The sequence below is a fragment of the Erinaceus europaeus genome, chromosome 11, assembly GCF_950295315.1.
Source record: "Erinaceus europaeus chromosome 11, mEriEur2.1, whole genome shotgun sequence".
Taxonomy (NCBI): domain Eukaryota; kingdom Metazoa; phylum Chordata; class Mammalia; order Eulipotyphla; family Erinaceidae; genus Erinaceus; species Erinaceus europaeus.
Genome location: NC_080172.1, coordinates 80043927 through 80068158, shown reverse-complemented (window position 1 = coordinate 80068158; position 24232 = coordinate 80043927). Strand labels below are relative to the sequence as shown.

Genomic DNA, 24232 nt, shown 5'->3' with positions numbered 1-24232 from the left:
CAGTTCAGCAGTTTATCAGGTGGAGACACCACCTCCAGTCTGCTCCACCAACAAGGGGACAGCTTAAGGGAGGAGAGGACTCCCCAGAAACTCACCAAGTGCAACTCTGAGTCTCCATTGCTACTACCCTCAGAATCTGGAGCAGTGACAGGAAGGGACACCAGGGGACAGAGATCTAACCAGGAAACTCAGAAGACCTATACCTGGTGACATAGCTGTGGGGCTTTGAAAGTCTCTTTGCATAACCACTGGATTATTTCTGCCACACCCTGCTTTATCTCTTGGTCAGGAGTCAGTGATTAAGCTAAGAAGCCTATTGATAGTTTAAAAGCCCTCAGGCTCCCATAGCCTAAAGGGAAGGAAAAAAAAAAGAAAGAGGCTTTTAAACTACTGAGCTCCAACTCAGGGATTGAAAAAACTGTTAACTTCCACCACTGTGAACCCTTTAATTAACTTACTTAGACACAAGTCAATCCAGGCAGTAGTGATCAATAATTTGAAAAGTACTGATAAAGGGAACTCATAACATAATATATAAAATGGTTAAAACAACAAGAAAAAATATTGGAGAATCAAACCAGGACAAGAGTCCAGCTAAAAGTCCTCCAGAGGGTGAAGCACAAAATAACGAGTTCAACATCCAAACATTAGCTAAGGAAATAATAACAGGAGTGAGTAAAGAATTTGAAAAAAATTGTAATCAGAAATCAGGAACAACAAATGAGAATATGGAAGAAAATACTAATTATCTCATGGTTATTAGAGAGCTGAAAGCTGAAATCGCTGAGCTAAGAATGCAACTAGCTGAACAAGCTAAAACAGTATCAGAGTAGGGCAACAAAATAGATGAACTCCAGAAAACAGTAGAGGGCAGAGAGAATAGAATCTATGAGGCTGAAGACAGAATTAGCAAGATTGAGGATGAATTAGAGACAACTAAAAAAGAAGTAGATCTCAAAACGAGATTAAGAGATGCTGAAAACAACAACAGAGTCCTATGGGATGACTTCAAAAGAAACAATATACACATTATTGGCATACCAGAGGAAGAAAGAGAAGGAGAGAAAGAAAGCATTTTCCAGGCCATAGTGGCTGAAAACTTCTCTAGTCTAGACAACATCAGAGATAGAAAAATTCAAGAAGCCCAGAGGGTCCCAAACAGAATTAACCCAGACCTAAAGACCCCAAGACATATCATACTTAGAATGGAAAGGAATAAGGATAAAGAAAGGATCCTGAAGGCTGAAAGAGAAAAACAAAGAGTCACCTACAAAGGAAAACCCATAAGATTAGCAGCAGACTTCTCCATACAAACACTACAGGCCAGAAGAGAATGGCAAGATATCTATCGAGTGCTCAATGAGAAAGGCTTTCAGCCAAGAATACTATATCCTGCTAGACTGTCATTCAGACTAGATGGAGGCATCAAAACCTTCTCAGACAAGCAACAGTTGAAGGAATCAGCCATCACCAAGCCTGCCCTGAAAGAAGTTCTGAAAGGTCTCCTATAAACAACCAGACCACCACAAATAGGACATATATCAAAAAACTCTAAAACTCTACAAGAATGGCATTAAAATATCTTCAATCTTTGATATCAATAAATGTCAATGGCCTGAATTCACCTAGTAAAAGACACAGAGTAGGAAGATGGATCAGAAAACACAACCCAACAATATGCTGTCTATAGGAAACCCACCTAACTCAACAAGACAAACACAGACTTAAAGTGAAAGGATGGAAAACTATCATACAAGCCAATGGCCCACAAAAAAGGGAGGGAGCCTCATATCTGACATGATAGACTTTAAAATAGATAAGATTTAAAAAGATAGGAATGGACACTACTTAATGCTCAGAGGATCAGTCAATCAAGAGGACTTAACAATTATTAACATCTATGTACCCAATGAGAAGCCATCTAAATACATCAAACTTCTACTGAAAGAGCTACAGCAATATATTAACTGTAACACAATCATAGTAGGGGACTTCAATACCCCACTCTCTCAACTTGACAGATCATCCAGGCAGAAAATCAATAAAGACATAAGGGAGCTAAATGAAGAGATAGATAAACTAGAACTATTGGACATTTTCAGAGTCATTCATCCCAAGAAACTGGGATACACATTTTACTCAAATCCACATGGGTCATTCTCAAGGATAGACCATATATTAGGCCACAAAGACAGCATCAGCCAATTCAAGAGCATTGAAATCATCCCAAGCATCTTCTCAGACCACAGTGGAATTAAACTAACACGTAACAATCAACAAAAGATTAGTAACAGTGCCAAAATGTGGAAGCTCAACAGTACACTTCTTAACAACTTCTGGGTCAAAGAGGAAATCAAGGAAGAAATCAAAATGTTTCGAGAGTTCAATGAAAATGAAGACACAAGCTATCAAAATATTTGGGACACAGCTAAAGCAGTCCTAAGAGGGAAGTTCATAGCTATACAAGCACACATTAGGAAACAAGAAAAAGCACAAATAAAGGGCCTGATTTCACATCTTAAAGACCTAGAAGAAGAACAACAAAGGAATCCTAAAGCAACCAGAAGGACAGAAATCACTAAAGTTAGGGCAGAAATAAATAACATTGAGAATAGGAAAACCATACAAAAAATCAACGAAAGTAAATGTTGGTTCTTCGAAAGAGTAAACAAAATCGACAAACCTTTAGCCAGACTCACAAAAAAAAAAAAAAAAAGGGAGAAGACACAAATAAATCGGATAGTAAATGAAAGAGGAGATATCACAGCAGACACCGTAGAAATTCAACGTATCATGCGAGGCTTCTATGAACAACTATATGCCACCAAGATAGAGAACCTGGAAGAAATGGATGATTTCCTAGATACCTACCAACTTCCAAAACTAAGTAAGGAGGAAGTGGATAACATGAACAGACCCATCACAGCTAATGAAATTGAAACAATTATCAAAAATCTCCCCCAAAATAAAAGTCCTCGACCAGATGGTTTTAAAAATGAATTCTACAAAACCTTCAAAGAAAAACTAATACCTCTACTTTTAAAAGTCTTCCAGAAGATTGAAGACACTGGAATACTCCCTGCCAGCTTCTATGAAGCCAACATCACCCTGATACCAAAAGCAGACAGGGACACAACCAAAAAAGAAAACTACAGACCAATATCTCTGATGAACATAGATGCGAAAATATTGAACAAAATTCTAGCCAACCGGATACAGCAGTATATCAAAAAGATTGTTCATCATGACCAAGTGGGGTTTATCCCAGGCATGCAAGGTTGGTTTAATATACGTAAATCAATCAATGTGATCCACCACATCAACAAAAGCAAGACCAAAAACCACATGGTCATATCAATAGATGCAGAGAAAGCCTTTGACAAAATACAACATCCCTTTATGATCAAAACACTACAAAAAATGGGAATAGATGGAAAATTCCTGAAGATAGTGGAGTCTATATATAGCAAACCTACAGCCAACATCATACTCAATGGTGAAACCTGGAAGCATTTCCCCTCAGATCAGGTACTAGACAGGGCTGCCCACTATCACCATTACTATTCAACATAGTGTTGGAAGTTCTTGCCATAGCAATCAGGCAGAAGCAAGGAATTAAAGGGATACAGATTGGAAGAGAAGAAGTCAAACTCTCCTTATTTGCAGATGACATGATAGTAGACATGGAAAAACCTAAGGAATCTAGCAAGAAGCTTTTGGAAATCATCAGGCAATACAGTAAGGTGTCAGGCTACAAAATTAACATTCAAAAGTCAGTGGCATTCCTCTATGCAAACACTAAGTTAGAAGAAATTGAAATCCAGAAATCAATTCCTTTTACTATAGCAACAAAAACAATAAAATATCTAGGAGTAAACCTAACCAAAGAAGTGAAAGACTTGTATACTGAAAATTATGAGTCACTACTCAAAGAAATTGAAAAAGACACAAAGAAGTGGAAAGATATTCCATGTTCATGGGTTGGAAGGATGAATATGAGATGATCTCACTCTCAGGCAGAAGTTGAAAAACAAGATCAGAAAAGAAAACACAAGTAGAACCTGAAATGGAACTGGCATATTGCCCCCAAGTAAAAGACTCTGGGGTGGGTGGGTTTGGAGAATACAGGTCCATGAAAGACGATAAATGACATAATGGGGGTTGTGTTGTTAAGTGGGAAACTGGGGAATGTTATGCATGTACAAACTATTGTATTTACTGTTGAATGTAAAAAATTAATTCCCCAATAAAGAAATAAATTTAAAAAAAGAAAATATACTATGTTAATCACTTAAATCAGAAAAAGAAGATCGATACTAAATGGTCTCACTCATAGGTGGAATTAAAAAAAATGAACAGTTAGAGAAAACATAAGGTGAAACTTGGACTAAAGGACTCTGGGGAAGGAGAGTTAGGGATGGCATGAAGAGCATTGAGGTCCTGGTGTGCCATGGGGGACAGGACCATTAACCCCCCCCCCCCCAAATAAAACCAAAACAGAGTTGTGGATCCCTTTAATCATCATCATCATTTAGATAGAGGCACAGAGAGAAAGAAGGTAAATGAGAGAGCACAGCACTGAAAGTTTCTTCTATGTACTGGGGATGGGCTATAACCTGGGACGTGTGTAAGGCAAAGCAGTACACTTTCAAAGTGAACTATTTTTGCTAGACCTGTATTCCTCATTTATCTTATTATATTCAAGTTAAATTTGCTTCCCTTTAAAAAAAAAACTTTCCCAGGAGTCCGGCGGTAGCGCAGCGGATTAAGCACACATGGCGCGAAGCGCAAGAACTGCGTAAGGATGCCGGTTCAAACCCCTGGCTCCCCACCTGCAGGGAAGTCGCAGGTCTGCAGGTGTCTGTCTTTCTCTCCCTCTCTCTGTCTTCCCCTCCTCTTTCTGTTCCTCTCGGTCCTATCCAACAACAACGACATTAATAACAACAATAATAACTACAACAAGGGCAACAAAAGGGAATAAGTAAATAAATAAATATAAAAAAATAAAAAAAACTTTCCCTTCTGATGTGGCTTTTTAAAATTTTATTTGAGAGAAAGAAGAGGAAGGATGAGGAGGAGAAGGAAGAAAGGTAGAGACTAGAATACTGCTCAGTTCTGGCTTATGATGTACTGAGGGTTGAATCTAGGACCTCAGATTATCCAGCATGAAACTCTGTTATGCTATCTCCCCCACGCTAATGTAACTTTTAATTTTTCTTAATGTATATATATATATATGTATTTATATATAATTCTTTTGTCATTTCAATTTTAGCTTCCTCTTTCATCTATTTTAGCAGGCAAATTGTACTTTTGTGGGCTTGCAGTGTATACATTTCAGGGCTATGAGACTTTTTTTTTTCTTCTTCTTTGCCTCCAGGGTTATTACTGGGGCTCGGTGCCTACACTAAGAATCCACTGCTCCTGGAGGCTATTTTTTCCCTTTTGTTGCCCTTGCTGTTTATCATTGTTGTTACTGCTGTCATTGTTGTTGGATAGGACAGAGAGAAATCAAGAGAGGAGGGGAAGACGGGGTGGGGTGGGAGAGAGCAAGATAGACACCTGCAGACCTGCTTCACCTGCAAGTGCGGAGACAGGGGCTCAAACCGGGATTCTTATGCTGGTCCTTGCTCTTTGCGCCGTGTGCGCTCAACCCGCTGCATTACCACCCAGCCCCCAGGACTATGAAACTTTACAATAATATTTTTAATTTATCAAAATCTGTTCTGAATCATTTCAGACTGTTGTTAGGCAGATTTTTAGTTTGTTGGGCATATCTGTCTTTGGCCCTCCGGAAAGACTTTTTTTTTGTTTGTTTCCCCCCCAATATCCAACTGTTTTGTAATCTCATGACTGCATTGGGATATATGAAAGTATGAAAATACCTATTTATATAATTTTCATTTTTTTAATTTAAATGTTTACAACTAACTTGGATTTGCATGGTCAGTTGCCTTTATTGATAGGTAATGTTTTGGAAGCCACTTCTCCATATGTATACCACAATCTGGTTTGCTATAACATGAAGTGTTCAGACTTAATAAATTTGTAGGATAATAGATTTTTGAAAAATTTCAGGGAGGTTTAATATGGTTAAATACATTGTCAATCACCACAACAAGCTACCCTTTGTCTTCTTGATCTTAGCATCCATTCCCACAGATGAAGGAGTTACCTTTTTCAGCTCAAGCTGGTTGTGTGTAATTACACTATGATTGTATTGGGAGTGGGGGAGACTACATTTCAACTATATAAACATAGTTTTCATTCAGCTAGGAGAAAAGGTTAGAGTGATATCCAGGTATGAAACATTAATGATAGATTCGGAGTTTTAGAGGAGACTGGCTAGCTGAGAAACAGCAGTGGAGAGGTCTTGAGAGTTCTTTCCAAACAGTTCATTACTAGGCAAGAAAGGACTGTCCCTACCCCCCAGTATTCTTAAGTAAGGATCTCCTACCGGCCTCACCAGAAAAGGCTTTAAGGCATCAGATATGGAATCCAGAAGGCATCTCATATTTGACTCAGCAAAGTGTCCAAATTTACACTATTTATATGTCAAGGGTGTGTTATCAGGACCCAGTGCTAATGTTAATTGGGGGAGAGGGCTCTCACTAGTTGTCTTTTCTTGTCTGTCACATGTCTGCTTATATTTCTGCCATAAGTCATTGTCTCTGTGTCCACCACTTGCCCATCAGTGAGTTCCCTTTCCATTTCGGTGGCCCCTACCTTTTCATCAGCTGGTGTAAGTGCAGTATAAACACACAATATACTTTAATCTGTCAACATCATTACACTATCAAAACATATAACAGAAGGTGGGGTGAGTTTAACAAAGTTTTCTAGTACTTTTTTTTTCCTTTGGTCACAGAGTATCTTTGGTTGTATATTTTGGTGGTATATTCCCACTTTTTCCAGTACAAGGGCTGTGCCTTTAATTTAGAAGTGTTTTTTCTTTTTCTTTTTCTTTTTCTTTTTCTTTTTCTTTTTCTTTTTCTTTTTCTTTTTCTTTCTTTCTTTTTTTTTCTAACCTGCCTGTGAAGTGACTCCCCTGCAGGTGGGAAGCCAGGGGCTCATACTGGGATCCTTATGCGGGTCCTTGCGCTTCACACCACTGAGCTTAACCTGCTGCGCTACTGCCCAGCTCCCTATTTAGAAATTTTTTGATGTGTTTCAGGGAAGAGAAGGGAAGGAGGTCAGAGGGATCTTCCTGCTTCTGTCATTTTTAAAATTCCTTCAGATAATGGTCTTTAACATACCAGTGTGTCATATTTGGGGAAAGCATATCCTGAACCCCATTAAAGTTTATATACCATTCATTTTTTCTAGAATATTGCATAAACTTATCTTTGGTGATTAGAATAATATTACTATAAATGATATATTCTAGAATCCAGATTTCTTCATAAAGTTTGTCTATGTTATGTTTTGAATCTAATTTGTGAAATCATTCCATGTGAAATCAGGTGATATTTCTTTAAGTGTAGTGTAATTTTATCCCTTGTGAAACTAAAAAAAAATTGAAAAAACTTTAGAGGACAGACAAGAAGTTATTCAAATGCCCTTCAGTTTACTTGCTTGTATTTCCTCAAAAGATACTGTTGCAAAGCAGATTGGAGTTTAGAAGAGCTTTGAAAGCATTTATTGTTCCAAGGCTAATTTTAACCCGTGATAAAGATTGCTTTTTGTGTTCATTTGAATGTGATATCCAGTAATTGTTTGTCAAGGCTAAGTGCTGTAGTTCATAAAACATTTTTAAGTGCTGTTTGGTAATTATAATCTAAGTATCTTTATGGTTTAATATATGAAAGAATACTATTGGGCAGGAATGTTAGAATTATCAGAAAACAAAATGTAAACTTTATTATTTCAATTATTAAATCTCATGGCTACTTAACTTACATTTGGAGTTTTACTTTATAATTGCTCAAATGAATACATTTTCTGTCAGATGAATGGTTTCACAGATGCTTGGCAAAAAAAAAAAAAAAACAAAACACTTTTTTCTCCTCATATTGCATTTTCTCATTTTAGTGAATAGAATTTTATGAGAAGGTTCCCTAATATAGTCAGGCATGATTGTGCATTACCTAAAACGATTTCAATGTGACTTTAAGAATAGCTGAGCCATAAATAAAGTTATGACTTGAACCAGCAAAATAACTCACTTGGGTAGTGTGCTGCTTTGCTATGCTTCAGGCCTCCTTCAAGTCTGATCCTCACTGCATTGAAGGAAGCTTATGTGGGTTCTTTTTCTCTGTCTTTCTGTCTCTTCTCTATGTCTCTGTCTCTCTCTCCCTCTCTGTCTCTTTCTCTCTGTCTCTCTTTCTCTCTCTCTCTTTCCTCCTTTGCCCTTCCTCCCATGTAATTTGAACCCAGCACCTCAAGCATGGGAAGGCTTGTGCTTTACCCACTAAACAATCTCCTAAAATTATATATGTCCCTTCTTGACTTTATTGGCATACTTGAATCTGGATTTGTCTCCTATTAATTCTTTTACAGTCTGTTGACATATTGTCTCTCCTGATTTCCCCTATTATCTTTCAGTGAGCTCCAATGAGGTTTCTTGTTCTGCTCTGTCTTCCTTATTTCTCACATTTCCTATCCTGCTTTACATCTCCTTTTTTTTTTTTTTTGTCAGTGCTCCCATGGTGTTTTCCCAAATGTATAATCAAATTTACTAAATATTGTCTGCTATGATAATGTTATGCTTACCCAAAACTACCAAGGTTATTAATCGATATTATTACTGTATTTTCATTTTTAGAAATTCCATTTGCTTACATTTAAGTTTTTCATGGCTGGCTTAAGGTTCCTTACTACTTGATAAACCAAGTATATATTATTTTTCAGGCGTATTATGTATTTTTTTCAAATTCTTTATATGATGACTTCAGTATCTCTATTTGCTTGTAGATCTGTTTTTATAATGTTTTTTCATCCCACCAACTCTAACTTAGAATGTTTCTTTTCCTAACCAGAATTTTCCTTTTGTAAGTTCACATCCCAGTGACTTTTTTTTCAGTAATTTTAAAGTTTATTCAGGAAAATTGAGAACATTCACGTTAGGCTGAGGGGAGGGAAAAGGAGGACAGAGAAAGGAGCTCTTTTATTCACATGTTCACAGACTCACCTAGGCAGATAGAGTGCAAGCCAAGCCTCTCAGGTCTAGCTTGTAAATGTCCTTCACCTTTCTTTCATTTTTTAAAAAAAAATTTATTTATAAAAACGAAGCATTGACAAAACCATAGGATAAGAGGGGTATAGCTTCACACAATTCCCACCACCAGAACTCTGTATCCCATCCCCTCCCCTGATAGCTTTTCTATTCTTTAACCCTCTGGGAGTATAGACCCAAGGTCATTGTGGGATGCAGAAGGTGGAAGGTCTGGCTTCTGTAATAGCTTCCCTGCTGAATGTGGGCATTGACAGGTCAATCCATACTCCTAGCCTGTCTCTCTCTTTCCCTAGTGGGGAATGGCTCTGGGTAAGTGGAGCTCCAGGACACATTGGTGGGGTTGTCTGTCCAGGGAAGTCTGGTTGGCATAATACTAGCATCTGGACCCTGATGTTTGACAAGAGAGTTAACATACAAAGCCAAACAAATTGTTGACCAATCATGGACCTAAAGGCTGGAATAGTGTAGATGAAGAGTTGGGGGGTCCTCTGTTTTGTAGATAGCTAGTAGGCATATTTTAGTTAAATTCGGAAGGGCCTGTGGCCATACTAGATTTTTTTTGTTTCTGTTTTTGTTTTTTCCCTTTTTCTTTTTGCCCCTAAGCCTGAAATCTGATATGCCAATGGATCCAAGTTATTGTCTGGGGAGATGATGTCATGGCTGGAAAAAGGACCAAAAGGCTGGATCAGGGAAGAGAGTAGCTCCCAAATATGGAAAAGGTATATAAATATTGTTGACTGTAAACCCCATAGATCTGATATGATCTGGGGCCCATATTCAGCTTAGGGACCTCTGCATCCCTGTAGATCTGAGCTCACATTCTGTGGTCATGAGTAGGAATGTTCCAAGCTGCCCCAATCTCAAGACCCATCTTCCTTAGGTAGAAGATAGAGTATATTGTTCAGCCTCCCTTCGGAGGATGGAACATTCTCTACCATTGTTGATCCAAGTTAAGGGCAAGGTCCTATGGGGACCCACAGAGTGGTCCATTTTGTTGTTCCTGACAGAAATGACCAGTAACAATGGAGAGAGGGATTTATTCGTGGTCTAGGCCAATCTTGTCTATTTGGGAATCTCAGGACTCCCAGATTAGGGCCCCAGCACCTTCACCTTTCTTTCTTTCTTTCTTTTTTTTTTTTTACAATAGAAAAACATTGTCCACTGTTTTTTTTTTTTTTTCCACACCTTCACCTTTCTAAGCCACACCAATACCTATTACCCCTCCCAAATTCCTGTGCAACACAGATGTGCCTGAGGAACAAGTGTTCTGGCTTGGTGCAGCAGTGTCTGTGTCTGCTTGGTAATTCCTGCCATTTCTGACCTCAGTGGCATCCCAAAGTGATGAAACCCTTGGATTGGGCCTGAATGTGGGTCACATACAAAATAGGGAGGTCAGGCACTCTCACAGGTGAGCTATCTTTCTGGTCCCCAGTTTAAATTCAAGGGGAAACTTAATATCTTATTCATTTATTATTGTCCAAAATGAATATGAGCCCACCACTGTCCTCTCATTATCTTTTAGCTCACGAACTGAGAACATCACTTTTTGTTGGTCCTGCTTTTCTATTTTGGTTTCTCATCTCCCTATCATCATGCTGTGTGCTGAATTTGTTTGTAGATGCTTTGAAACTATGAGTACTCAGCTCAAGGCACCAGGGCTTGCCAGAAACCTTGAGGACAAATGCCACTACAACTGGTTTGTCCTCACAGAGCTCTCTACTTTATTGTTATTTCTGGTCTCTAGAAAATTTCATTTTGACACCAGTAAATTTATGCATTTTTAATCCCATCCAATATTTCCCTCAGTATCTGTTAAACCTATTGCAAAAATGGAAAACCTTTGTCTGATTATTTTACATGTTCCTTTTCTTAAATAATTATTTCATCTGCAGTGACATCTAGAGTAAAGCCAAAGGATTTATACATATTTTCTAAATACTTTGCCTTAATATTTATCATTTCAATAAAAAAATTTTCTCTAATATTTGAAGATAATTAATAATTATTAGAGCTGACTCATGCTTACACCTTCACAGCTGCTATTCTGGGCCTCAAAATAGTTTCTCAAAGCATATCACATGATCAGCTTATAAACAGGCCAGAAGACATTTCTAAGTTAATTACAGTTTGGCAGAGTGTATCCAAAACCTCTTATCTGAACAATGAACCCAATAATTTAATCAGTCTGTCTGTTGATTAATCACGTTCTAATCCATCTGATATCAACTCTGAAAAAGCTCTTCATCTGTTTCTTATAAAACTTATCTTTGTAAATGCACAGCTGCTGTGAGCTATTGGTATTAATATCTTGAATAAGAAAAGGAACACAATGAGTTATTAAAGCCTGAAGAAAACACTTTGAACTTAAAACATTCATAAAAGTATGAAAGCCTGACCCAACTTTGTAAACTCTACCCAGCCTCACTTCCTGTTGCTTTCCAAGCTTCAGCCTGAAGTCTCACATTTTTAAGCTTGAGTATGAAGCTGGTGAGTTGAGGAATGAATATTTATTTATCAAATATTATCAAAGTACTGCATGTCAGTCGTATGATAGATCTTTTCACTTAGTATTTTATGTCTATGATATAGGGAAGCTAATTTTACTGGTGAATAATTTGGAGCACAAAATAAACTTCCTTCTTGTGTCCTGTTTACAAAGTTATAAACTAAAGAAAACAACAAACAAAAAAGCAAGAGGAGTAAACAAGAATACATAGTCCTGTGACCTATTACTTTTTGAGTCAGAAATAAATAAAATCTTTTAAAAAAAATCCACAGCTAAGAAATAATTCAACTTGTAGAACATTCATCTTGCAGGCCTGAGGTTCCCAGTTCATCTCTGATATCATGTGTTTCTTTCCTTCTGTCTCATGTGAACCACTCTCTCTCTCTCACTCTCTTTCTCACTCTCTCTCACTTTCTCTGCAAATAAAAAAATAAATCTTTAAAAAATTTATTGCTATATATTTGCAGTTTGAAACACCACAGTGTACTGATTTATTTATTTATTTTTACTATTATTTTTTTGTCATCACTTCACCACTCTGGTTCATCATTTTAGTTAGAAAGAAGCAATGGGATAGAGAGAAAGATATCATCACATCACTGAAGATTCCCACAGTGCAGTGGGGGGGGGGAACATGACTGAATAGGTACTCCATTCCGAAGTGAATTATCTTGCTTGTCCTGGAACACCGAGTACTTTAAATGATTGACACTATTCAAATGGGGGTGGGAGTGGTTAGTTCTAGGTGAGCACTAAAGAATTTGTGTTTATGGTCCAGGTGATGGCTCACAAAGTTAAGTGCATGTTATTATTATGTTCTAAGACTGGGGGGAAGAAGCTTCATGAAGAGTGAATCAATTTGTAGGTGTCTTTCACTCTCCCTATCTATTGATCCTCTCTCAAATTCTCTCTGTAATATCATATAAATTCAATAATATAAATAAATAAGGAGTCTCCCATCAAGCCGCTCAGACCAAGGCAGGATTCCTGTGTCTCAGCTGGTGCTGCACAGGCCCGCATGGCCTCTGCTCCTAGTTCAGTGTTCAGGGCCACCTGTGCCAAAGTGGTTTTCTCCCTCTCTCTCTCCCCTCCCTCCCTCCCCCCTCCTACCCTCCCCCCTACTTTCCTCCTTCCTCCCTCCCTCCCCCCTCCTTCCCTTCTTTCCTCTTTCCCTCCCTCTCTCCCCACTCCTTCCATCCCTCCCTCCCCCTCCTCCCTCCTTCCCTCCTTCCCTCCTTCCCTCCTTCTCTCCTTTCCTCTCTCCCAGCCCCCCCCCCAAGCCTGAGGCATAGAAGGCTTTTTGCATAAACATTATGCTGCTGTCTCCCCAGGCCATCTCTCTTTCTCTATTCTTTTTCTTTTTGGTATTATATTTATTTATTGGATAGAGCCAGCCAGATATCAAGAGGTAAGGGTATGATAGAGAGGGAGAGAGAGTGCTTCAGGAGGTGGCACAGTGGATAAAGTCTTGGACTCTCAAAGCATGAGGTCCCAAGTTCAATCCCTGGCAGCATATGTACCAAGTGATATCAGGTTCTTTCTCTCTCTTTCCTGCTATCTTTCTCATTCATAAATAAAGATATCTTTAAGAGACACAGACCTCTGTTCCTCTGTTTCTGTGATTATTTATCTTGTAGTTCCAAGACTACAGTCCTGTCTATTGTACTTTTGATGTGGAAAAGTCTATTTAAAAATTGCTGATAACAAATTTCAGTAGGGACCTAGTAATGGTGCACTCTGGAGAGAGCACACATATCACCATGCTCTAGAAACAGGGTTCAAGCCCCCAGTCACTATTTGCAAGGGGAGAGCTTCACAAGCAGTGGATCAGTACTGCAGGCTTCTCTTCCCATCTCTAATGTCTCTCCTCTATTTCTTTTTGTCAGAAAAAAAAGAGAGAAAAAAGGGGGGTGGCCACTAGGAATGATCAATTCAATAAATCATCAATTATGATCAATTCAAATAAATCTTTAATATAGTCGGTATGCTTATTTTTTAAATCTCTTTACCCATGATGAAAAATCACTGTCATCTCTCCCAACGTTAAGCGGTTATGGACAGTAGATTTTATAATGGGTTCTTACTGTAAAGCTGAGATACCCCAATACCTTCTTAACTATAAACATCAACTGTATAAAATCTGAATAGCTTAGTTATTTTTAAAGATGTCTATATATCTACCTTTCTTTTATATTTTTATTAGTGATTCAAAAGTGATTCATCATGTTATAAAGTACGTGGAATTTAATCCCACACTGCTCCCACCACCAAAATTTTGTACCCCACCACCCTCTCCACTGGTAAAAGCCATCCATCTCCTATTGTCATACATGTGGGTTGGCATATACATATGAATAAGATTAACACTTTAGGTTGGAACTGGCTCCACCTCATTAAAGGAAGCTTCAGTGCTCTCTAACTTTCTGATGCACTCTAAAAAGAGTCAGCATAGAGTGGTGAAGCCCCAGTGATGAACCAAACAAACTAATAAAAGGAGATGAATACTTCTGGAATCCATCTCTTATCTTTTAGAGTGTAAGCATTTGTCTGTTCAAACTGTTCTTAAATGTTTACTTAGTTATATAAGCTCCCTTAAGAAGTGTCCATCTAGTTTAGCTAGTAAATCCTAAAACTGTTATCTCATACAACCATAGTCAAATCCTGGTATTCTTACATCAAAAACTTTAGTAAATTATCATCTAGTTATGAAAGCTCTAACTCTAATAATACAACCAAGAAAATTGGTTATATCCTAATTTTCATTACCCTTTCACCTATTAAAAACAAATCTGAGATACTTTAAATCATTTGAAGTTTTTCTACTGTGTGGTATATAGCACAGGAATAAATTATATGTGTGAGGTCTTGAGTTCAGTATCCACATTGTATATGCATTACCTCATTTATTTTTCTCTCTCTGTGCATCTATCACAATAAATAAGTAATTGTTTTTTTGCCTGTAGGGTTACCACTGCTACTGCTCCTGGAGGACATTTTTCCCATTTTGTTGCCCTTGCGGTTATGCTTGTTGTAGTTGTTATTGTTGTCATAGCTGTTGTTGTTGTTGGATAGGACAGAGAGATGGAGAGAGGAGGGGAAGACAGAGAGGGGGAGAGAAAGATAGACACCTGCAGACCTGCTTCACCGCTTTTGAAGCTCCTCACCAGCAGGTGGGGAACTGGGGCCTCTAACAAGGATTCTTACGCCAGTCCTTGCACTTTGCACCATGTGTGCTTAACCCTCTGCGCTACCACCCAGCTCCCCATAAGTAAGTAAATCTTTATAAAATAACTAGCAAATATAACTGAATTTGGGAACGAAAACCTAAAATGAAATTTATTTAACTGGAAGGTTATTAGTTTACAATAGTCTATTAAAATACTATGTTTAGTTCTTGGAAAGAGACAATAATTGATTGGGAAGCAGTGAAAGCGGGGTGATGGGGTGGGAAGAGGGAGACGGAGAGAGAGAGACAGAGAGAGACAGAGAGAGATGTCTCAGTATAGCTTCACCACTGGTGAAGCTTTCCCACTGTATGTGGGAATCAGGGGCTTGTACATAGTAATATGAGCACTCAGCTGAGTGTGCCACTGCCAAGTCCCTACAGTATTGCCTTAAATGCCTAGTCACAACCCCATCTCCTCTTGATTGGTCTCTAGGAAACACAATAGTATTTTAGTCTCCCTTCATCCTGTCCCTTCTCCTCCTTCCCCATAGTCCAATTACATTAGAAGTGGAATGGCTTAATTAATAAGACATTAACTAGTAGCATCCCTATAAGGAAAACATGTACATATTTGGTATATATTTGGTGCAATATACCATACCCTGTCCAAGTTTCACCTTATGTGTTTCCTTATTGTTCTTTATTCTTAAATTCTATGTAAAAGTAAGATCAGTTGGTATTGGACTTTCACTTTCTGGCTTGTCTCACTCGACGTGATGCCTTCAAGTTCTAACTGTAATATTGTGGAGATGACCTTATTGTTTTTAACAGCTGCATACTACTCCATCATGTATATATAATACAGATTCCCTAGCCTTTCACCTGTCATTGGGCATCTGGGTTGCTTCCAAGTTTGGGCTATTACAAACTGTGCTGCTTTCAGTGTGCATAGTTATTTTTCAGATAGTTGTCTTTGTTTCCCTGGGTAGATACCTAGAAGAGATATTGCTGGGTCATAAAGTAAATCCATTTCTAGAGTTCTGATGAATCTCCAGGTTGTTTTTCTGTAAGGGTTGGACCAACTTACATTCCCACCAGTAATGTAAGAGAGCCCCTCCCCCCAAAGTCGCTCCAACTGTTGGTGTTTCTGTCAGTATATTACAAAATAGTCATTTATAAAAGTGCCCCTGTGTCTATGATGCTGCCATGTGAATACTTTCTGATATTTTATGTGTAAAGTATATTTAATACATTTATTATATAGTTCTCGCCTTCATGTAGTCTAAAAATTCTTTGAAAGCAATACTATTTCCAGCTTGCATTGTAGTTCTCACTCTCTTCACAGTAACCAGCAGTTTATACATATAACAAGTATTTGTGAAATAAGTCAATAAGTCAGTCATTGAAAAAACAAAAAAAAAGTGCCCTGTGCCTAGGGTGTGGTGCAGCAGTAGAGCTTAAGGATTGCAAACATGAGTTCCTGTGCCCATCTCCAGAACTACATAAGCTGAAGCAATGCTCATAAAAAAATACATGAAACAAGTTCCCCTTTAGTTGTGATACTACTCAGAGTGAAGGTACATGAGCTCTGTGAACCTTCTTGGTGAGCTTTGCCTATGTAGAGCAGTTTTCTGAGTGAAGATTATTTAGAGTTGGATTTAAGAGAGGAAGAGGGGATCTTAAAGGATACAGCTCTTGAAGAACAGAACATAGAAGCAAACTAGCCTCATTTGAATGAAACATTTATAACATTGTTTCTCAGACCTTTCTTGGCAGCATCAGGCACTTCTTCTGGGACTGAGCTGCACAGAAGCCACTTACAAGAGATGCAGAGCAGAGCATTAAGCATTTGCCAACATAGAAATTTGACCCACTAGGCCTGAGCTTCCTGGAGTGACTCTCTTAGTCATTTTTTCCCATTAAGAGGGTATAACATGGCTTCACAATAGCAAATCAAAGGAAGGCTGGTGATGTTGCCCACAATTACAATAGAAGTAGAATGGCTTAATTAGTAAAACATTGACTGGCAGGATTCCTATAAGTAAAAATGTACATATTTAAGGAGGCTTATTGTAACATTTATACCATTTATTTTATAATGTACTAATTCGAATGTAAAAATGAATGTAAATTACTAGAAATTAACATGCATTGTGAAGAAAAGTCCTTTTATCCTCTGCAACTGTAGCATTTGGCAGATTCAGGAATAAATAATCTTTTGTGGCAAGGGTATGCCTTATCAAACATATGCAGATCAGCACTAATTAATGCTAATTAAGGTTTCCTGTCTATCTAGTTGGAAAAACGTCCAAATGTTATGAAATCCAGTTAGTATGCCTATTACGCTAATTGTTTTATATGGGGTGGTTCTTAATTAAAATATGTAAATTGACCTTAATTGCTATATACTAATGGGGGTTCATGTTATCTCACTAAAAGTGACAAGATGGTGAGGAGGGGTACTTAAACGACGAATTCTGATAAATCCTTAACTAAATGACCTTTACTCAAAATTAATTCTAATTGGGAATTGGTGAAGGAACCATTCTCCTTTGTTTCTTTTTTAGTTTTTAGTGATTTAAGAATGTTATTCTTAATTTGTTAATACAGCTTCAGAAGCAGTTATGCATTGTTAATTAGATTTAAGAAGCAAGTTAATTTGACTGTTTACTATTTATAGGTACAAGATAGTTATAGATATCCTCATATCAGTGTTAGGAAAAGTAAGTTCCCACTGAATGTGACTTTACAGTTACAATTTTATAGGTAGTTTTACCCAGTTTGTTTGAGTATATGCTAAAATTTAATGATCTAGTAGTAGTATATGTCTTTCTTGGCCATAAAATTACTCTTCTAGTATATATATATGTATGTATATGAAACATCAGTTCTCACTGAATTAGAAATCTGATTGGAGATATATTTAAATTAAATAGACTGGAATGGAATGTTGAAATTTTACTTATAATGTTTGCTTGCATGTATTATTATTATTATTATTTTGCCTCCAGGGTTATTGCTGAGGCTCAGTGCCTGCACCATGAATCCACTGCTCCTGGAGGCTATTTTTTCCCCCTTTTGTTGCCCTTGTTTTAGCCTTGTTGTGGTTATTATTGTTGTTGTTGATGTCATTCATTGTTGGATAGGTCAGAGAGAAATGGAGAGAGAAGAGGAAGTCAGAGAGGGGGAGAGAAAGACACCTGCAGACCTGCTTCACCGCCTGTGAAGTGACTCCCCTGCAGGAGGGGAGCCAGGGGCTTGAACTGGGATCCTACCACCCGACCCCCACATGTGTTATTTAATTGCTAACAAATTAAATTGTGTATGCCCATACCCAATTCAAATTAAATTTATACACACTTTCATATGTTCATTACACACTACTTAGAATTAAAGAATGATTTAAATAAAGCTAACATATACTTTCTCTTACTCTTTAATTTAGAAGTGATTTATGCCCAACTCATTTTGAAATGTGTGGAATATGTTAAAATTATTCTTTAAAAATATGAGAACACACTTGCTAAAATATTGTCATATGGAAATGAGCATAGAATAAAGATCACACTCTTTCTTTGTTAAAAAAAGACCTAATATCTTTACTCTTTCATCAGGACATTGTGACAAATGTTTCACCCAGAATCACCCGGGGGACCACCTCTGGCCCTGTGTATGGCCCTGGACAAAGCTCCTTCCTCAATATTGAACTCATCAGTGAAAAAACGGCTGCATATTGGTGTCAAAGTGTCACTGAACTAAAGGCTGACTTCCCAGACAATGTAAGTGTGATTTAATGTCTAAAACAAAAGAATTGGCGTAAGTTGGTGAATGTTTATTTAAACATCCAATTCATAGGCTTATAAATATTAATGTGTATAATATATTTTATTAAAGAATCTGTCAGTTGCTTTGCTGATGCTTAGAAAGATAAAAAAAAAAAAAAGAAGAAGAAGAAGAAAGAAAGAAAAGCTCAAGAACTCATAAAAATCTGCCCAGTGTGAAGCTTCGTTATAAATGGGTGCCTTGTAGATGGAAGAAGTATCTACATAAGCAGGAAAAAGAGAATGAAATACTCATTTTATTAAGTTGGCTTTCACTGTATATGGCTAGTATTTATGAAGGTGATGACCTTAAGAAGAAATTGCAGGCTATAAATCATTTTTAATATAAACCTGAGAGTGAAGCAGAATATCTTTGTGTATAGTTCATTTATATTTTTTCAAGAGAAAATAATTTACCAAATAGTTCTAATACCCTACACTAAACAAGCCTTTTATAAATCTTCTCTATAACCTTTTTTCCACTGAAAGTAGATGCACCGATATTATAGTAACTTAAAGCTGACATATAATAATTACTGTGTAGAATGGTGTATGTTGCTAGTTGTTTTTTAACCTTACAGGATTGTCTCTCCAGCAATTGGTTAGGGTTGTTCTTTATGTCATTCTCTCCTTTTCTCTTTCCTCTCTATTCTCTTTATACCACTCCATACCCATGTGTGTATATGAGAAATAGAGAAGTATGTGTGTTTGTGTGGGGGTATGCCACACACACACACACACACACACACACACACACACACACACACACACACCCCACTTCTCTATTTCTCAATGATGAATGGCGGTCAGGTTAGGTTTGCCATCAGTACTGATGTTTATGTTATAGATAAGATATTTTTAGGGGAGTCAGGAGGTAGAGCAGCGGGCTAAGTGCATGTCGCGCAAAGTGCAAGGACTGGCATAAGGATCCCGGTTCGAGCCCCAGCTCCCCACCTGCAGGGGAGTCACTTCACAGATGGTGAAGCAGGTCTGCAGGTATCTTTCTCTCCCCCTCTGTCTTCCCCTCCTCTCTCCATTTCTCTCTGTCCTATCTAACAACGATGACATCAACAATAATAACTATGACAACAATAAAAACAAGGGCAACAAATAGTAAATAAATAAATATTTTTTAAAAAGATTTTTTACATTGGTCCTTTAAATATGAAATAACACTTCAGATATACTAATGACATTTAAAAAATCCAGAAAGCTTGTGGATATTAGCTCAAAAACTGTTAAATATGAAAACCTTACAAAAGGATTATAGATAGCAAAGTCCTGCCCAACCCAAGGCTTAGTTTTTCTTTTAGACATTCTTCTTCTTCTAGCGTTTGCCCTTCTTCCGTAGCCAGTCAACAGCGTCTGCTTGTTGCTGGCTTTGAAAGTGACTGGGATCCATGTGGATTCAGTCGGCTAGGAAGGATCGTCAGTTTCCCCAATGAATGGGTACTCACGGGTATCAAATCCTCTTACTTTTAAACAAACTATAATCACATAAAATACAAATTTTCTTCTTAAAGTCAGTCATTCAGGTGTAAAGAAAACTACCTAGACCAGTCTTAAATTCAATAGTTTCTAGTTATCCGGAATGCTTAACTTTCTGAGTTTGTCATTGCAGTTATCACGATTTTCATATTAACACGTTCAACTCTGATAACAAATTTTATGTTATTTAATTTTGAATGGATCCACACCCTTTGGGAAGCTTTTATTAAAATATCAGTCAGCTGTAAAAAAGAAATGTTCATATGTCAAAAAATGGTGTAAAGGGTTAAATACTATACTAGACACTTATCATGTGATACAATAATAATAGTAATAAGTGTGAGCATGTATATGTTATTCACTCTGTTATTGCTACATTTATAAATACATATTTAGTACTCATTCACTTTTTTTTTTTTTTTAATCAGAGCACTGCTCAGCTCTGGCTTATGATGGTGCATTGGGACTTTGAAGCCTTAGGCATGAGAGGAGAGTTTTTTTTTTTTTTTTTTTTTTTTTGCAAAACCACTATGCTGTCTACCCTGGCCCCTCATTCACTTTTCAACAACAGGCTTACTTCTTCCTACCAACTCACAGGTCAGGAAACTGAGGCATTACGGAAGTAAAGAACATTCAAATAGCTACATAGTTACTATATGACAAAGTCAAAATTAAACCTTGAAATTTGCTTTTGGCATCTATGTTCTTGTCTACTAATAGTGTTCTCATGTACATCTGCTTATATTACAAGATTGTTTCAGACCCTTAAAAGTTCAGTATTGCTTTTTTTAATGCTCCATAAGTACAGAGTGAAATATGATTTCTCACAGGTTGAGCCGATACTATTTAAATAAGCCACTGTATCTAAAAATTAAATGTCTTTCCTGGAAAATAATTCCCACTAATGACTGGTCTTAAGCTCATATGATACTTTCTGCCCTCTCTTGGACAAGAGTAAGATGTTATAATAATGGTCTCTGAGAAGTAACAGTAGTAGACAAGAAAGCTGAGCTGAAACTATTGCCTTGTGATTATACAGTCACATAGAAAGAAGAGACACTTTTAAATGTTCTTTTCAATTCCCTGGAAACAATTTTCTTTTCCTATAATGCTTTTTCTTCTGAGAAAATAATGCATGCTTTTCTTATTTCTAATTCTTTCACCATTCTGATTGTGCTCATTATTCTTTTTTCGATATTCTTAGAACTAATTTCTAACATTTTTACTCCCCATATCAAAGATAACATTTTAAGTACAATTAAAATGGCATTTCCATTTGAACCCATAGAAATAATGTGTGTGCACCTAGATATTGCCATGCTGAGAGTAGAATATCCCCCACTGTTTTGGAATTACTTTGATGCCAAACCCAATGAGCTGAATGAAAGAAGGTGAGCCTTCATTTTCCAGGTTTAATTATCACTCTCACTGGAGTTTTCCCACATCATTCTCGAGTGCATGGCTGCCACCTTTAATGACAGGGATCGGATAATTCAAGACACTGTGGCAGTTTCTAAACAAGAGCTAACTTTTTTGAAAAAGAAAATGTGCTGAGAGGCATTTCGGTCAGCTAATATCTGGCAGCTCATATCTTTGTTTCCAGAGATAGTAAGCACCAGTTGACCATGAACCAGAAGAAACAGCTGGGAGAACATCTTGAATATAAAGACAAGGAAACCCTCAGAAATACACTGAGAAGTTTTCTTTCTTTCTTAACCCTCACACAGTTACATGCACCAAAGACTACACTTACATTAGATTCTGCTTGGCTTTCAAGGTTTCCTTTTATTTATCTGTGAATTAAATTTGGCACACTGATCATTACAGTGACAATTTATTACTAAGAGGTTTCTTTTTTTATTGTTCTTCAGCTGAGATTTTGTGATGCTTCTTATGAAATGTACTGTATAATTAGGGCTCACAGAAATCAATTTTATGTGAATCCTTTCATTTTCAATACAGAAGCCTTAGCAATTGTATATTTTAAAGTTGGGGAAGTTTTTACCAAAAAATACATGCTATATTTTTGTCTCCTCATGTACTGAATTAGCTAGTAAAAACTGATTTTCTATCACATATGATGGCTAAAGTAAGAGTAAGGCAAAGGACAGGGATTCAGCAGTGGATCAACTGGTAAATATAGAAAAGAGAGTTGTATTTTTATTAGAGAGGTAACAGTGGTGTGTAAATATGTTTCTATTACAATATACCATTTCTACTAAAACTCAACTCCATTACTGAGAGAGCAGTCTGGACATGTTATGCTGAAATGTCTGCATCTTGAAGCTGCTCTCCTGACCAGAAGGTTCTAGATATACTCTGTGTGTATACCATAATCTCCTTAGGCGACCTAGTTAAGTCTAAGAACCTCTATTCAGAAAAATGCTTTTGGGGACTGGGTGGTGGTATATCTGGTTAAGCACACATATTATCAGAATAATGTATTAATGTATCTGAATGCATTAAGTATAATTCAAGAGCTAGCAAAAGATTCTCACTATATTAAAACACAACACTCAAACAATTTTTAAATATTTTTAAATATGACATATATGTTTTAAATATTTTTAAATATGACATATATGTTACTGTTTAGTATGCCACTAAAAATATGATCCAGTGGTATACATAATAAGTACTGAAATGTTGATATATACGTGATATAAATGTGACAATACGTGTTTGTCTGCATCAGGGTCGTGGTGGGACACGTGATATCATCTTTCCATGGGTGAGGACTTTAAGTCCCTTATTCCCACTTGTACGAGGAGGGAGCTGTAAGAGTGGTGGAGCAGTGCTGTAGCTATCTTTCTCCTTCTCTATTTCTATCTCCATCAGTAAAATAATAATAATTTTTTAAAAAGCCAGCAGGAGTGGACAGTCATCATCCAAGCACTGAGCCCTAGGAATAACCTTGTTGGCATAAACAAATAATAAAAAATAGGTATCTATTAATCTTATAGTATTTATCCAAGGTTTTGTTAGTGCAACGTTAATGGTTTATAATGCTACTGTGGCTATCTTCATTTACAATCTGGAAATGCTACGTATCAGTAGGAAGTAGTAACAAATAAAGATTTTTTCCTCATCCAAATTCATGCATTTATTATTACCTACTAAAGATTTTAAGAACCCATGTATACAGTGGCTCTCAATTTTGGTGTCACATATGAATCTCTTGAGCTCCCCAATAAGGTTATTTACAGTTAGACTCTACCCTAGTTTAGTAATCTCTGAAATTTTGGCAAGGATACAATGCATATGTGTCTACACACTTATGTATTTATATAAATATATGTATCTATATTTTTATAGAGCTCAACTGATTCCACTGAATATGCAAGTTTCCATAACAGTTACTATGTGCCATTAAATGCTATATAAGAACAGTATCTTTTACATGAGGACTTTATGTGTAGAGTGATATTCTCCTCATTTTTCAAATGAAGAAATTAGAATTAGAGATAATGTATTAATAATCTTAGACAACACAACTAGTAAGAGAAGGCACTGAAACTGGAAATATTTTCATTTAATGAAGTTTCTGAAGAAACTGAGATTCTTAGGAATTAAGAACCTAAATTATTCCAATCTCCCTTTGCCCATTTATGCCTATAGACTCTTTTAACCACAGGTTCTGTAAACAAACAAACAAACAAAAAAACATGCTCTTATTTGACGATGAATGAAGTTATGTAATCAGTCAACTACTATTTTGACATTTCTCTAAAGGCAGTATATTTTATAATCCAGTTATTACTGCTTTGTAAGGACATAGGGGTCTATAATAAACAAACAAACATGGACCAGGCATTGGCACACTGGGTTAAACGCATATATTGCTAAGTGCTAGGACCCACTCAAGAATCCAGGTTCGAGCCCCCCCGGGGCTCCCCACCAGCAGGGGGGTTGCTTTTTACAAGTGCTTGAAGCAGGTCTGCTGGTGTCTATCTTTCTCTCCTCCTCTCCATCTCCCCCTCCTCTCTCACTTTCTCTCTCTGTCCTATCAAACAACAACAACAACAAAAGTCAAATAAAAAAATGGCCACAGGAGCGGTGGCCACCGTTCGTTGTGC

General features: G+C 37.1%; 1 protein-coding gene across 1 annotated transcript in view; it reads left to right on the top strand.

Annotated features, from left to right (window-relative positions):
• The window catches only part of DPYD (dihydropyrimidine dehydrogenase), a 944675-nt gene that overhangs the window by 490341 nt on the left and 430102 nt on the right, over window positions 1–24232 (top strand). The window contains exon 14 of the mRNA XM_016189943.2: window positions 18462–18626. Within this exon, the coding sequence (XP_016045429.1) occupies window positions 18462–18626 (165 nt within the window). The remainder of the gene's footprint in view (window positions 1–18461; window positions 18627–24232) is intronic.